The sequence below is a fragment of the Rhincodon typus genome, chromosome 18 (assembly GCF_021869965.1).
Source record: "Rhincodon typus isolate 14 chromosome 18, sRhiTyp1.1, whole genome shotgun sequence".
NCBI lineage: Eukaryota > Metazoa > Chordata > Chondrichthyes > Orectolobiformes > Rhincodontidae > Rhincodon > Rhincodon typus.
Window position 1 is genome coordinate 45,247,967 of NC_063349.1, and position 17,610 is coordinate 45,265,576.

Here is a 17,610-nt window from a genome sequence, read left to right on the forward strand (position 1 = left end):
CTTACACTGGAGCAACCTACAGCAATCCAGGATTTGTTGGACTGTATCCACCCACCCATACCACACCATGCCCCTGTGCTTTCTAATATGCATGGTAGAATTGGGAAATGTGTTTTCAAATGCATTTATCCATTTCTTTCAGAAATACCCAACTGTAAATAAAAAGGAGCCTGCAAACTATTTGCAATTGGCTAGGAATGCAAGTATATAATAGTATGCAATGAGGTACACTTTTAAACAAAATAATTACATGTTCAAAGTTTTTGAGAAGATTTGTAACTCGGGTTGTGGACAAGGTTGTAGACTTGCTCACCGAGCCGGTGTGTTTGATTGCAAGTCTACAACCTCAATAATGACAAGTATTCAAAGTTAAAAGTTTACTAAAAATCCTTAACTGTGCAAAACCATTAAAAAAAAAATTGGTCACAAATGTAACTACTGGCCAGTTGATATTCTATGTCAGTACACAGTAATATTTCATTAGTGCGCCAGCATACTGCCAAGTTAATTTTGAAACATAACAGCCAAATTTTTAAACCTTAAACAGCTAAATTATACAAGAAAATTTCTTGCAGCTGAATGACTGCAGAGCAAGACAGATGATCAAACTGCATTCTATCAGAGATATCTATTGTGCTTCTACTTTGGCAATAGGGCTAGTTCAGGAAGACAGAAATCTGGCCGAGAGAAAAATATGAGACCACAATTATTTCCATTTTAGCAGTCACAAAAAATGCAATTGATTTAGTTCCACTCCAGAGAGCTGAATGATGACAAGAAACATTGCATACTTGCATATGTAGTGAATATGCATTACCTGATGCATATTGATATACACAACTGTAGGACTTGTAATACAACATTGTCTCCATTCATTTGACATTTGTACCAAATGCCTATCTGCTATTTTAATATTGCATTTGATGTCAGCACAAATGTAACCAATAGGTTGATTTTTAAAAATTACCTTTATAACCACCCTTTTATGACTGAAATCCACCTGTTAAAAACCACTACTAAAAGAACAGTGCTGAATTTATAACTGGCATGTTATTCAAAAGCAAAAGGCCTAGTTGTAACAGAAACAGTACAAATGTGACTATTGCTTTGGTTAGAAAGTTAAAATCTCAACAAACAAGATTTAAAATAAAACAAAGAACCACAGGTCTGCTCTCCAGCAATTTCTGTTTTTGTTTTAGATTAAGTTTTTTGTGGAAGCTGATAAGCACATGGAATTTGAATCCTATAGATCTGGAATTTCATTTAAATATATTTGGCTTAATGAGTAAATATTAAGACTTTATAATAGTAGGATTTCAATAACAATGGAAAGTGATAACAGGAATCTGAACAGTCCATAGGAGATGCCTTTATATGCCTGCGTGACAATCATGAAGCAGTATTGTTGGGAGAGAATTCAGTTTCTCAGTACCTCACATCCACCTAGTTGAGCCAGAAGAAAACAAAGTAGTGCCAGAAATGCATGGGATATATCTGAGAAGTTATCACCATAGAATGTGTGTTAAAGTAATAGACATAAATGTCAGAAGGCAGTTTGACAATAAAATGGAGGCTGATCCAAAGTCTGGATTCCATTCGGGGTATTCTATCAGAAAGCAAAGGAAAAACATGTAACTGATATGTAATAATATTGCTAATATTACAGAAATAGAATATTAGTATTAATATGAAAACATACGGGAAATTTCTTCACGATCTGGTTCACCTGATGAGAAAAAAGTATAAGTCAAAAATTAATTGAAAAATTGATAACAAAGGTTAAAATTATTTTTTATTAATTGACTTACTGCATAAATTGCTCCTACAAAAATCCGAACCACAAGCTGTACAAGGTGCTCCTTTACTGTATGGTGACTGTCCTTCACGATTTCCACTGCAAAAAAAAAACCTGTCTGTGGTCCTGAATTTTACTTCCAACAAATAATATTAACACACAAGACAGTATATTGGAAGTATCTTGCTTGACATTCCCAAAAGAAGTTAAAATGAACTTGAAACATCGTAGATGCTTAATACTTAAAAAGAGGCTAAATCTTGTTTTCCTGGTCATTGCATGGAGCATGAGAAAAATGTCTGTGATATACAAATATGAAAATTATGAACAGAAGGCTAGTAGCTCCAAGAAGCCTGCCTCAGATTCTACTGGAGTAATTTAGCTGCTTGAAGGAAGAGTTATGGGCATAGGGTGGAAAAGCACAGTTGAGAGAGATCAGCCGTAATCTTATTGAAATTTAGTAAGATCATGTGATTGTGACCTCCAGTTTCCTTTAATCACATTGTGCATATTGCTGCCTCTACCTCAACTAATTTGATTGGAGAAAATGAAAATTCTAGCTGTTTGAACCTACAGCAATCAATGGAATTTGGGGATAATTTTGGCTTTGAGTGGTAAAATGAAAAACAATACTGACAATGAAAATAGAGAACAGTGTTTAATGAGTAACCAAGTCATAAAAATATTACACTATCACTCAAAATCAATATTATCCATAAGGAGTTTATATTTACAGCAGATATTTATAGCTCATTTCCCTTGACAGGTGTAGGCCTGTAAAACTAAGTACAGAAAACTTCCACACTCAGTGATACATAAAATGACAGCAAACAAATACTAACAACAATAGCCAAACACACCATTAGAATATATACAGAAGACAGAAGGGCAGCTCTCTACCCCAACATTAGCTGGTAGTGTTGTTTCTGTAGCAGCTGAACAGTTAAGGTGGTATGTGGCTTGGAGGAGAACTTGCAGGTAATGGTGTTGCCATGCATCTGCTGCCCTTGTTCTTCGAGATGGTAGAAGTTGCAGGTTTGAAGAGTGTTAACAACCTCTACCATCTAGAAGGACAAACTTCAGGTCTCTTCTTTTTGTGCAAGGGCACATTCAATAAATAAATGAAAATTGCTTTAACTGGCAGGAGGATCGGTAACCAGAGGACTCAGACTTAGGGTATTTGGCAAAGAGAAAAGCTTCAGGGATGGAGCAAGGGCATGGGAATGATTGGATTGCTCTCTGAAGAATCAGTAACAGCTGAATAGCATCCTTCTATGTTGTAATGACTACTGAACAAAGTATGTATTTTTGGATGGAATACTGAGGGGTAGCATGTTGCTGAGAAATACAAAACAGCACAAGGATGGATCTTAAGGGGATTCCAGAGGAAAGCGTGTGGGCAACAGAAAGAGAAACAATTGTAAAATGATTCTTCAGGCATGTGTGTGAACAGAACCAAATGAGGACAGTTTCGTCCAGCTGGACAAAGGAGAAGAGAAATTAAAAGAGGGTGGCATAAACAAAGGCTACAGATAGACTGAGGAGGGATAGTGTAAAATCACATTCACAGATACAAAGCGTGTTCATCTGTCACTGTCACAAAGTCCATTTCGTTACTATTACCTGCCTGGAACCCTGAATAGAAGGGCACAGACATGGAATTGCAAAGATGGGCATGGATACGCACTGAAATTATTGCACATACTTGAATATAACTACTTAGGACATGGTTCACACCGGGCCTTACCAATAATGATTCTTGAGCTTGTTGTCTGATAATCTAAAACAATTTACTGTGATGCTTACGTAAGCAGTTCTCTAAAGACCATGTACAATCATAGTTTTGTATTTCTGGCATAGGTTTGAAATGACCTCTTTTCGGCAGTAGTAAAACTGGTGGAAAGAAGCTTGTCCAATTGATAACCTTCAGACTAGTCACAAAGAATAATGAGTGATCAATCTTTTTTTGCTGATGGACAATCAATGTCCACGGTGTCCCAAACAGTTAATGTGGAGGACTGCTCCCCCCAGGGAGAATCCACGATGACACATGATGTCTTTTTAAACTAAAAACCTTTGAACTCTATGTCAACTGTATCCTTCTATTCTGTGCCTATTGATATATCTGTCAAGGTGCCTCTTATACATTGCTACTGTATCTGCCTCCATCACTTTCTCTGGCAGCACATTCCAGACACTGACCACCTAGAGTAAAAAACTTGCCCCTCACATCTCCTTTCAACTTACCAGCTTTTACCTTAAACCCGTATTCCCTCGTAACTGACATTTCTATCTTAGAAAAAAAAGACTGACTATCCATTCTATCCATGCGTCTCAATTTTGTAAACCTTTTCAGGTTGCCCCTCAGCCTCCAATGTTCAACTGAAAACAAAGTTTGTCCAATCTCTCCTTGTAGCTATTACACTCTAAACCAGGCAACATCTTGGTAAACCGTTTATTTATCCTCTCCAAAGCTTCCAAATCCTTCTTGTAGTGTGGTGTCCAGAACTGTACAAAATATTCCAAACGTGGCCTAACTATACTCTATGCCCATACTGAAGAAAGCAAACATGTTATATGCCTTGAACAAAAACAAAGTTGCTGGAAAAGCCCAGCAGGTCTGGCAGCATCTGTAAAGGAAAAAAACAGAGTTAACGTTTCGGGTCCGGTGACCTTTCCTCAGTTCTGAGGAACTTGGTTCACACCGGGCCTTACCAATGATTCTTGAGCTTGTTGTCTTCTGAGGAAGGGTCCCTGAACCCGAAATGTTAACTGTTTTTTCCCTTCACAGATGCTGCCAGACCTGCTGGGCTTTTCTGGCAACTTTGTTTTTGTTCCTGATTTACAGTGTCTGCAGTTCTTTCGGTTTTTATTATGCTATATGCCTTCTTGACCATGTTATCTACTGGTGTTGCCACTTTCAGGGAACTGTAGACCTGTATGCCTAGATCCCTTTGTATGTTAGTGCTTAATAAGGGTTGTGCCATTTATTGTACACTTCCCTCCTGTATCAGATCTTCCAAAATGCATCATCTTGCATTCATCCAGATTAAACTCCACCTGCCATTTTTCTACGCAAGTTTCTTTGGCAGTCCATATCCTGCTATTTCCTCTGGCAATCCTCCTCACTATCTGCAGCTCCCCCAATCTTTGTATTATTCACAAATCTACTAATCAGACCACCTACATTCTCCTCCAAATCATTTATAAATTTTACAAACAACAGGATCCCAGCACTGATCCCTGTGGTCACAGATCTCCAACCTGAAAAATACCCTTGCACCGCTACTTTGTTTTCTATATCTAGGCCAGTACTGTATCTTAATTATGTTACTTATCTGCTCACCGTGGATCCCATGTGACTTCACATTTTGTATCAGCCTGCCAATGAGGGACCTTGTCAAAGGCCTTATCTATATGGACTTCAGTATCTACCACCCTGCCCTTATTAATCATCCTTGACACTTCCTCTAAAATCAATCACATTTGAGAGACATACCCCTTCCCTGCACAAAACCAATGCTGCCTATTACAGTCATACAGCACAGAACAGACCCTTTGGTCCAACCAGTCCATGCCGACTATAATCCCAAACTAAACCAGTCCCAACCTGCCTGTGCTTGGCCCATATCCCTCAAAATATTTCTTATTCATGTATTATCCAAATGTCTTTTAAAAGCTGTAATGTACCCACATCCACCACTTCCTCTGCAAGTTCATTTCACACACAATCCACTGTGTAAAAAAAGTTGCCCCTCTTGTCTTTTTTAAAATCTTTCTCCTCCCACCTTAGAAATATGCCTCTTGAAATTCCTCACCCTCTGAAAAAGATACCTGCCATTCACCTTTCTATACCCCTCAATTTTGTAAACCTCTGTAAGGTCGTCCCTTAACCTCCTACATTTCAGTGAAAAAAACGTGCAAACCTATCCAGCCTCTCCTTATAACTCAAACCCTCCATTCCTGACACATCCCGGTAAATCTCTTCTGAACCCTATCCAATTTGATCATATCTTTCCTACAATAGAGTGACCAGAACAGGACACAGTACTCCAGATGAAGCCTCACCAACGTCCTGTACAACCTTAACATGACGTCCCAACTCCTATTCTCAAAGGTCTGAGTAATGAAGGCAAGCATTCTAAACACCTTAACTACCTTGTCTACGTGTGATGCAAACTTCAAAGAAGTGTGTACCTGAACCCTCAGGTCTCTCTGTTCTACAACACTACCCAAGGCCCTACTTTTTAAATGCGTAAGTCCTGACCTTGTTTGTTTTACCAAAATGCAATACCTCACATTTATCCAATGTTACCTTAGAAATAAGTCCATGTTTTTTCCTAGTATCAGTAAATCCTATCCCTAAAGGATCTTTTCCAATAATTTCCCTACCACTGACATAAGGCTCACAAGTCTGTAATTTCTGGGATTATCTTTGGTGCCCTTCTTAAAGAAAAGGAACAACACTGGCTGTTCTCCAGTCCTCTGGAACCTCCTCTGTGCCTAAACTGGCTACAAAGATTTCATGCAAGGCCCCAGCAATTTCCTCACACGCCTCCCTCAGCATTCTGTGATAGAATCGCAGGTTCTGGGGACTTGACTACCCGAATGCTTTTCAAAACATTCAACATCTTTTTTTATATTGACAGTCCCAGAATTTCCTTCCTGAGACTCACCATCCATCATGTCGTTCTCCTTCAAGAATACCAAAGAGTCTGTCCAAAAGAGTCTGTTTTCATGCTGTATCATTCTGTGATTCTATAAGGACATAACTTGTCTGGTGAGAAGAGCCCTTCCCCTATCAGATCCTTCAGCCATTGCACACTGTCTTCAGAGCAGTTGCAGGTGTGAAATGACCATTGTGCCTGTTCATTTGGAGATTGCCTTTGCAAAGGTGGTCTGGAAAGAGATGTAGTGGTTTTTATTGAGGTTCATCTGGGTAGCATGGTAATTCAGGACTCTGTTCTACTGGCTGTTCACAAGGACTCACACTGAGACAAACTGCTGTTGAAGTCAATCAACTTGATGGAACACACTTGTCTTCTCTGCACAAAACCTGCGGCCTTCCACTGAAATGAGCTGTCTGAAATCAAGTGTTGCAAACTGGCACATTTCAAGGTCCTTGACTGCATACTGAGGACACATTAAAGTAACACAACTGGGAAAAGTTATAGTCTATGGACATCGCCGATAAGCATACCAAAGGTTTGGGACTTAAGCAAAATTTGAGGCTACAAGCACCAGAGAAGGTTTGATATGAAATGTAAATGCAAGTGTAATGAGAAACAATACTAAAAGAAATTAAACTACTATACTTTGTCAATGTTGAATTTAGATTGTAGTGTAATGCATTCTTATAAATGTTGTGAATAAAGTGCATTTTCAGGAAAAATGCATTCTAATTACTGAGCACCTTCTGTAAGTGAGAGAGTCATATCTCAGACATGACACTTTCTAGCCTGTTTTGGCAGAACTGCAATAACCAGAGTGCATTATGAATTCCTGCTCTCCCACTTCCCTACCCCTAAATTACCTGTCATCAGCAAGATATTGTTCTCAGACCTATAGGGTCTACTTTGTGCAAAGTAGACACATTCATAGTATCTAACTTTTTAATCTGTTTCCCAGGTCCACAGAATCCAGCACATCAGATGCTAAAATTTACAAGTATGAACTGAGCATACAGAACAAACATCCAAATCGTAAAGATTCTGCCTTTCACAGATTAATTTCATTTCCTAGCAAATGCAGAATTATCATCCTTTTTATGATCAATGCTCACGTACATTTTGGACATTTAATTGTTGGCAGCAGTGTAGCAGTTCCAACAAAATGCCTTAATATTGTTTGAGATTTTGAAACAACAGTTAATAATTCAGATTGTAACAAACCTAAAATGACTAAGGTATGTAATGCTATTGTGTGATATCTCGTCATAAATTCTGCAATTTTCTACTCTTACCATGTTCAATTGCTACCTGAGTTTTACGACTTTTCATCCCAAAGTTAATGATGTTTTCTAATAAAATCAATTGTTCTAATGGTGCATGAGATCAATTGTTAAAATTAATAGCAGTTTTCTGCCATTCATTTACAAACAAAAAGATTATTTAAGTTAATTAAATAAAGACTTACCTGGGTGAGTAGTTACACACAAACACTGATCCATCTTTTTCAATTTTAGAATCTTTAATCCCTTTGGGACAGTAATTAGCTGCACAGCCAAGTTTATAACTTTCTCCCCAAACAAGCTGGAAAAGATGTAAAAATTACTCAATATTCTTGTAGCAATAATTAAATCTATTATACATACAGCAAATCAATGTGACTGATTAAAAAGAATATTTTTCCTTTTCAGAAATTTTAATCTGGCCAATTTTAAAAATTTGTTTTTTTTTAAATATAAAAGGAACAATTTTGCAGTTGTCCCTATCTGTCTTCAGTCATTTTGATGAGGAAGTAAAGAAACATATTTTTCCTGTGGGCTAAGGACGTTAAAAAGGAACACTCATTGTCATACTTTAGAAAGACAGCATTTGTAACCACTTCCTTTAATCTATTAGCATGCAGCACAAACGAGGGTGCTATTGCTTGGTGTCATTACAGATTGAATACTAAAAATTGCACCGTGAACAGTTTGGAAAGCTTTTCAGTTTCAATTATTCTTTACCAATTTAAATTTTGAAGGAACACTTAAATGTATTTAAGTCGGCCTGATTTGTATGAGAATTAATGCATGAGTCTTTCAGTCTATGGCTTAGTGCGTAAAAGTCTTGGGTTGCCCATGGGTAACAGAGTAGACGTCATGAATTTTGAGCAAAAACAGTGGTCATTGAACATTCTGAACAAACAGTTGTTTCATTCACTTAATTATAGAAAATGTATTGGGTAGAATATCCTCCTCCTGAAAAGTAACAAGAAAGGTGGTGAGATGAAAAGATAATAATCAGTTAGACTGGCGTTGGGGAAATTTTTGCTGCCCTATTTTGACCACAGGAGTTAAGTTCTGGACAAGAAGGCTTTGCTTCCCAATGAGATGCTGAAGTGGTAAATTAATGACCATATAAGGCCTCTTCATTCCATTGCTACTATTAACTTAATTCATGGCAGGTGTGAACACCAGCAGCGTTCCTCACTAGTAATAGCGTGACATTTCTGTTGGGTTAGATCCTTGTTCTGCCCTGATCTGGGGATGACTGGAGACATGGATGGGTGGGCAGTTACTGAAAGCCACCCCTTCCCCTTGCTTCTAACATGCTCCCCTCCATGGGGAGGAAGCAGAAGGTTCAACCCATTATGTGAGATGACTAACTTACAGAGTGAAGATAATTTTCAGTTATGGTAACTATGCTTGCTCCCCCTTTGTAAAAGAGACAACTTTATAACTTTTGACAACGCATCCACCATAAACAAAAGACAAGGATGATCAAGGAAAATTCTTGAAAATGTGAAGGGCACACTAATTAAGATGAGAGAATTTGCTGTAAAAAGAGTGTAATTGGATATGGCATTTTCTTAAAAAGAATGTTGATTTAGTCAAACAAGTTGCCAGGAAAAGTTGCAAATGTATTTCTTAAAAGAAAAGGGATTGAAAAATGCAGGGAAAAGGAAGATGGGCAAGATTAATCTATTATAAGGCTATATTGGGAGAATGATAAAAACAGAATTTGGGAACAGTATGAACAAGGTGTTAAAATTGAATAGCTCCAGTTTCTGTCTTTTTCTGATCTTAACTAGAGATGAGAATGCCCACCATTTATATGGGAGCCTCACATATATAAAGACAAGACTTCAACTGGATTTAAACCCACTGAGCTGAAAGTTTTTGAGAAGATTTGTAGCTCGGGTTGTGGATGAGGTTGTAAACTTGTTCACCAAGCCAGTGTTTGGTTGCAGATGTTTGGTCACCCTGCTTGGTAACGCAGTCAGTGCGCCTCCAGTGAAGCATTGTTGTTCTGTCCCGCTTGTTATTTATACGCCTCAGTTTGCTGGGGTGGTTGGCATTACTTCCAGTTCTGCTTTTCAGTGGTTTGTATATCAGGTCCAGTTCAACGTGTTTGTTGATGGAGTTCCGGTTGGAATGCCAGGCCTCCAGGAATTCCCTGGCATGTCTCTGTTTGGCTTAAGCTATAAGGGATGTGTTGTCCCAGTCGAAATTGTGTCTTTCTTTGTCCATATGTATTGAAACCAGTGAGAATTGGTTGTGTCTCTTGGTGGCTAATGGGTGTTCGTGTATCCTTATTGTCAGTTTTCTTCCAGTTTGGTCTATGTAATGTTTCTCACAGTCCTTGCATGATATTTTGTATATTACATTAGTTTCATTGGTTGTGGATTTGGGGTCCTTTATGTTCATCAATAGCTGTTGCAGGGTGATGGTTTGTGGGCTACCTGATACCTAGGGTTAGGAGTAGTATTGTGGTCATCTCTGATACATCTCTGATGTACGGTAGGGTGAGGTAGGGTAGGGTACGGCAAGGACCATGAAAAAACATTACATAGGCCAAACTGAAAGAAAACTGACAATAAGGATACACGAACACCTATTAGCCACCAAGAGACACAACCAATTCTCACTGCTGTGAACACACACGGACAAAGAAGGACACGAATTTGACCGGGACAACACATCTATTATAGCATAAGCCAAACATTGACATGCCAGGGAATTCCTGGAGGCCTGGCATTCCAACCGGAACTCCATCAACAAACAAGTTTAACTGGACCCAATATACAAACCACTGAAAAACAGAACCGGAACCATCCCAGCAAACCAAAGCATATAAGTAACAAGCGGGACAGAACACCAACGCTTCACTGAAGGTGCACTGACGAGGTTACTTAGCAGGGTGACGAAACGTCTGCAACCAAACACACTGGCTCGGCGAACGAGTCTATAACCTCAACCTACTGAGCTCTCAGTACCAAATGAATGCAGCAGATACCGTTGACAGTAAGCACTTTCCTTAGCTAAACCAGGAAGCAGAATGGTCTTCCAAACCTCAAATGAAAAGTCTGGGGCTTTGCTGACCTGAGCTATGACTTTTTGTGACCTACAAGATCTATGTCAATCAACGACTCATCACACAGGTTACCTGTTCACAAACAGGTCTTCCCCTGCATCGGTGAGTAGCTTAAACATTCCCTTCCATTGGATCATCACTTGTCATTTTCCTCCCATATCATGTTGGAAGTTGATTGGTGGTGTGTAAGATGATGATATTGTTAAAGTACTCTGCATTTCTAGTCTGTGCCTGTTTCACACTCTGCTGCCCTGAACTGTGCACCAGGTTAAAATCAACTCGTTTCTAAATATATTTCTAAAAACAGTGTAAAGATCGTGTCTATTTATTTTTATATATTTCTAATTGTAGATTTAAATGAGAAAATAAGATTTTTGAATGCAAATAACCTGACAATCTTAAGTACTGTTTACATAGCCGCTGGTTCAAGCACTGCTAGAAGTTGTCAAAGAACTGGTGTCATGGGTGTGTTAAAATGGAGACTGAGTCAGCAACTACTAATTGATCTGTGGACTATTGAGTAGATATTCATGACAAAAAGCCTCTGCCTGCCAATACCATATGATAGGTTCTTAAGTAGTTTAACAACTGTGGCTGCGAACAAGAGGGAGAAGACATCACAACTCCACAAGCTGCCTCTGTTCTATGAAGCAAAATAAAACACTAAGCCTGGGAAAAATCAATCTATTTTATCTCAACAGTTGTTATAATCAGTCATTTTTAAAATAAGTCAGAAACCATTTATAAGTGTAAACCAGTCACCCTGTACCTCCTGCAAACAAGTGAAAGCATCCAGAGAAGGAAGACATAGAAGCAGCATTCTGATCAGCAAAATAAATTCTCAGCAACTTTGTAAACAGGAACCATTGAACTCCCATCCAATTTTTCTCTCCACCCATAACTTCCACATGTGTGTGTGTGAGAGAAAGAGAGGAGTTTGTAACAAGGCTACAGATTTAACTAGTAGTTATATGCTGATGGTTTCTAATCATTTACTAATAGCTAGAATCTATTCAGTAATAAATATTAACTCCTAATACAGTAACCTGGCTCACGCTGTCAACTTGTGTCTAAAAGACAGGTAAATTGGAGAATTCTGGGTACTTTTTAAAACCTTTAGCTTTTGTGACAAATGTGGGAATAACAGGATATTATTTCTAGTGTGCTATCCAAGTGAGGCATTATCAGCAATAATGACTCAATTTTGTGGAATGGAGATTATAGCTTCTCCAAAATTTCAAAATGGCAGTTGGATTCATTTCACATGCAGCAACAAGGCGCTTTTTCTTTCATCAGGTATCAATTAATTTAAAGTACTTCTGAATTAGGTGAAATTCAGACCTATCTATTCTGATCAGCATTGTGTTAAATGCCAATACCAATTATGTTGACAATCTGTATCGTGGATTTAAATGTTCCAAATACTGACAGTGTTATACAGATTAATTTCACAAACTAAATTTCAAATCAAATGCCTGTTCTTCAAGGGAATTATTAGTGTGTAAGTTCAGTGTGTGCTGGACACTATGCATTATGAAAAGGGATATTAAAAAGACCATAAATTAATACTTAATAGCCATTAATACCTTTGCTTAACAAAAATGTACTTATGTTAGACTTAAAATTAACAATTGATCTAGCAACAACTGCCATTTGGGGAAGAGAGTTCCAAACATCTACCACCCTTTCCGTGTACAAATGCTTCAGAATATCTCTCCTAAATGGTGTGGCCTGATTTTTAGGCTATGCACCCTAGTTCTAGAATCATCAACCAGTGGAAATAGTTTATCACTATTTTACTTTACTCTTCCTGTTATTTTCTTGAGGACTTCCATCACATCAACCCGTAACCTTTGAGAAAATAGACCTAATTTGTATAATGTCTCATCATAGCTTAACATTTGAAGTCCAGGTATCATTCTTCTAAAACTAAATTGGACTCCCTCCGAGGCTAATATATTCTTCCTAAAGTGTGGTGCCCAGATCTGCTCAGTACTCCAAGTAGGGTTTGAAGAAATTTTCTGAAGAAGGGTCTAGGCCCGAAACATCAGCTTTCCTGCTCCTCTGATGCTGCTTGGCCTGCTGTGTTCATCCAGCTCTACACCTTGTTATCTCAGGGTCTAATCAGGGCTTTGTATAACTTCTACATCCTTGTACTCTGATCCTCCACGTATGAAGGGCAACAATCTAGCTGCCGAAACAGAAACACGACAGGACAAGGACCAGCCCGAACTTTTGCAAGTATGTCAGCCCCACAGAACACATTTCCTGCGAACCCTTTTGGATTTTCCCGTTGTACCAACTTTAGCTCCAGGCCAACATTCTATCAGTCTGCTTGATTTTCTGCAGCTGTTTGTGGCATTTTAAAGATCTATGCACCTGAATTCCCAAGTCTCTTTGGACATCCACTGCATTTAACTTCATACCATCTAGATAATATCCTGATCTTTTCTTTCAGTCCAAAACGGATAACCTCACACTTGCTTACACTGCAATCTATCCATCACAGTTTTGCCCATTCACCTAGTCATTAATAAATGTGAATAATTGAGGCCCGTACACAAATCCTGTGGAACATCACTAGTCACATCTTGCCAATTTGAGTGCTACCTATTATTCCTAATTTGTCACCTGTCACTCAACCAATTTCCCAGCAATGTCAGTAATTTGCCCTCATTTCCATGGGCTTTCACCTCAGTTAACAGTTTCTTATGGATATATGAAGATAGATATGCATCCTTAGAAGGAAATTCTTATTGTCCTGTTCAATCACACCTCATCCAGGGAGCAGTATGTACTGATAGAAGGCTAGAGTTTAAAGTGCTTATTCTCTTGACTGCATAATAGAAAATATCTTGCACAAGGAGGATAGCAGAGACAAAGTAACATATACCTGGGTATAACGTTCGCACATGTTTTTCTTGTTGCATTTATTGTTATCAAAATCATAATATTTTTCTTCATCATACCATTCTTTGATAGCATTTTCAATAGTAAAGCGGCCTGATACAACATAGATATTTTCTCCTACAGTCTCAAAAATCGGATGGGCTTCTCCTTTTCTCTTCAGGTGTGGATTATGTTTAGAGCTGCAAGTCTTGCTCCATGCGCTTGCAGTTTTAGCCAGACCTGCATCCCAACTCTAGATTTGTGGGAAAAAAATTACAATGCCATAAAGCTAATTCATCTCATACATTAAATTTTACAATTAACTTTGTCAGTCCAGTGCATATGACCAATAATAATAAAACTCAGTGATAATTAAGCAATTGGGATTCACTTCCATTTTGTATTTTTTACTGTATGTTACATACATCATTTCAGCATTTTGGTAAACAGCTAGAGGCCTTAATGAAGAAGTTTAGTAATACAAAAAAAATGTTTAGCTATGTTTTTTAGTTTTCTGAATTAATCGTCTCAATCAATTGTAAATTAAAGTACGTGGGAAGAAATCTTTCAAGTAGTTACTTTTCATAATGTAAATAGGGGCCCTGAAATGTTTGGACTAGAGTCACAGTCTTTCACCATACATATCAGAGCATGACAGATACACTTTAAAGAAGCTTATTTAGCCCATTCTGCCTGTGCCAGCACTTTGAAAGAAATATCCAAACAGTCCCAGTTCCTGCTCTTTCCCACAGCTCTGCAAAACATTCCCCTTCAGATTATTAATCTATTTACTTTTTGATTGAAGGAAAAGTTTTGCTACTAAATTCAAAGGAATACTTTCTGTACATGGAAACAGGAAGTTAAAAAAGAAATAGGAGCAGGACAGACAGACTGGGTGCGTGAGCCAAACTATGGTAACAAAGTTAACGAGCGGATGTCAAGGTTAGCCATTTCCAATCTACAGCAAATTAGAACATTTTCTTAATGGTGAAAGATTAGGAGCTGTGAAGAAAAAGTAATTTTGTTATTTTTACAAAAAAGACAAAACAAGAATTGATTTATAATAGAGTATGCAGATATACAAAGTTAGTGTCAATTGGTCATGCTCACGGCCACAATTAGTGGTCTATTTCCAGTATCAACTGGTATTAGTTTATATTAAGGATCACATTTGCCAACATGAATGAATGAGGTATAAACAGATTAAAACATAAGGTTAAAGAGAAATGTTCATGTCTCAGGAGGGACTTTTTAAAATTATGCTTTATAAAAAGTATATTTTGTGAAGATCATAATGTAACAGCATAACAAACAGGAGTAAGCCAACCAACCTTCATGTCTGATTTATCATTTCGTTATCATGTCAGATTAATCTTAACTCTACTTTCCTGCACTACACCCATCGACAGTATCAAATATCTATCAATCAATCTCTGTCTTAAATTTACTCAATCATCCACAGCCCTCAGGAGGTGTAAAATGCCAAAAAGCATTGAATGAAAAAAAAAATCCAACATCCACGTCACATCCAGTTCATGAAATTGATCCAACATTTCCCGACTTTTGATCATTTGATACAGAATACAGTGCAGAATCCACCTCTCTAACTTTGCCACAAATTTGTTTACACTTGTCAAACTACTCAGACAAGAAACAAATTCTGCAGCAGATTTCTTCATGATCATCCACGGAATAAGAAAGATCAAACTTCACCCTAATCAAACCATCCCAGAAAGTTGTTGAAAGTACATTACAACCCGAGCTCAATGCCTCAGGTCTCTAAGATGATAGTCGACTGCTGTATATTCTGTGCATGAAATTCATTTTTAAAAATTTAAACAAAAAAATTATTAAATGAGTAATTAATAGGCATGCAAAATAAAAAAAAAAGAACAGTAGATGCTGGAAATCTGAAACAAAAACAGCTTTACTGGAGAAACTCAGCTGATCTGTCTGGCACCATCTGAGCAGTGAAAGCAGAGTTAACACTGCAAGTCCAGTGACCCATGTTAACTACGCTTTCTGTCCACTATGCCAAATCTGCTGAGTTCCTCCAACAATTTCTGTTTTTATTTGTAATTAACAGACGCATGATGCCTTATGTGCCACACCACTGACCTTTGCAGTATCTCACCACCCTTACATGCAAATCTGGGTTTGTTCAAACAGTTTTGGCTGATACTTGCCTGACATGGAGTGGTTAGCACTACTGCCTCACAGCACTAGGTTCCCAGGTTCGATTCCAGCAATGCGTGACTGTGTGGAGTTTGCACATTTTCTCTGTGTCTGCGTGGGTTTCCACCTGGTGCTCGTTCCACAGTTAAAGATGTGCGGGTTGAGTTGATCAGTCATGCTAAATTGCCCCGTAGTGTCTATGGATTTGCAGGCTAGGTGAATTAGCTGTGAAAAATGTGGGGATAGGGTAGGATGGCTGGATCTGGGTGGTTGCTCTTTGGACTGTTGGTACAGACTCAATGGGCCAAATGGCCTCTTTCCGCATCGTAGGGATTCTATAACACGACCAACCGTTATAGTAACAAGTAAAGTTGCCATAATCCCAGAGGACCGTTCTGACATCAGAAACAACTAGTGAGAGTTTAATCCAAGGGTCACTACAGACAGAGTCATAGAGTTATACGGCATGGAGGCAGACCCTTTGGTCCAACTTGTCCATGACGATCAAGTTGCCTAAACTAATCTAGTCCCACATCCCTCTAAACCTTTCCTATTCATGTACTTATCCAAATAACTGTACCTGCATCTATCACCTCCTCTGGTAGTTCATTCCACATGTGAACCACTGTGTGTGGGGAAAAAAGAATTGCCCCTCAGGTCCCTTTTAAATTTTTCTCCTCTCCATTAAAAATATGCCTCCTAGTTTTGAACTCAGCCACCCTACGGAAAAGACACCTGCTATTCACCTTTCTATACCCCTCAAGATCTTACAAACCTCTTTAAAGGTCACCCCTCAACCTTATATTCTCCAGTGAAAAGAGTCCTAGCCTATCTTATAACTCAAACCCTCCAGTCCTGGCAACATCCTGGTAAATCTTTTCTGAACCATCTCCAATTTAATACTATCCTTCCCATAAAAGGGTTACCAGAACTGTACATACTATTCCAAAAGTGGCTTCACCAATGTTCCGTACAACCTCAATGTGACATCCCAACTCCTATACTCAATGGTCTCAGCAGTGAAAGCAAGTGTGCTAATCGCCTTCTTAACCATCCCATGTATCCGCGATGTATCCTTCAAAGAACTATGTATCCGAACCCTTAGACCTCTGAATTCAACAACACTACCCAGGGCCCTAACATTAACTGTGTAAGTCTTTCCCTTTTTTTTTTAACCAAAATGCAATACTTCACATTTATTCAAATTAAACTCCATCTGCCACTCCTCAGTCCATTGGTCCAATTGATCACAATCCCTTTGTAATCTTAGACAACCTTCTTAACAGTCAACCATACCACCAATTTTGGTGTCATCTGCAAACTTACCAACCATGCCTCCTAACGTCATCCTCTGTCTCCTACCGTCAAGCCAACTTTGTAACCAATTGGCAAGCTCATCCTGAATCCCATGTGATCTAACTTTACTAACTAGTCTACCATGCGGAACCTTGCTAAAGGCTTTACTAAAGTCCACGTAGACAACACCTACCATTTTGCCCTCAATCTTTTTGGTTACATCCTGAAAATCTCAAGTTTGAGAGACATGACTTCCCATGCACAAAGCTATGCTGACTATCCCTAATCAGTCCTTGCCTCTCCAAAGGTATGTAAATCCTATCTCTCAGAATCCTCCCAACAACTTACCCACCACTGATGTCAAACTCACAGGTCTATAGTTTCCAGTTTTCTCCTTACAGCCTTTCTTAAATAAAGGCACAACATTAGCCACCC

The 17,610-nt window shown here is 38.5% G+C and overlaps 1 protein-coding gene across 1 annotated transcript in view; it reads right to left on the minus strand.

Moving 5' to 3' along the window:
- Positions 1–1,388: 1,388 nt before the first annotated feature.
- LOC109914064 (GLIPR1-like protein 1) overlaps positions 1,389–17,610 on the minus strand; it is an 18,126-nt gene continuing 1,904 nt past the window's right edge. Inside the window, exons 2-6 of the mRNA XM_020513638.2 lie at positions 13,709–13,957; positions 7,931–8,046; positions 1,809–1,894; positions 1,700–1,726; positions 1,389–1,606 (exon numbers count right to left, since the gene is read on the minus strand). Of these exons, the coding sequence (XP_020369227.1) occupies positions 1,506–1,606; positions 1,700–1,726; positions 1,809–1,894; positions 7,931–8,046; positions 13,709–13,957 (579 nt within the window). The 3' untranslated portion in view covers positions 1,389–1,505. The remainder of the gene's footprint in view (positions 1,607–1,699; positions 1,727–1,808; positions 1,895–7,930; positions 8,047–13,708; positions 13,958–17,610) is intronic.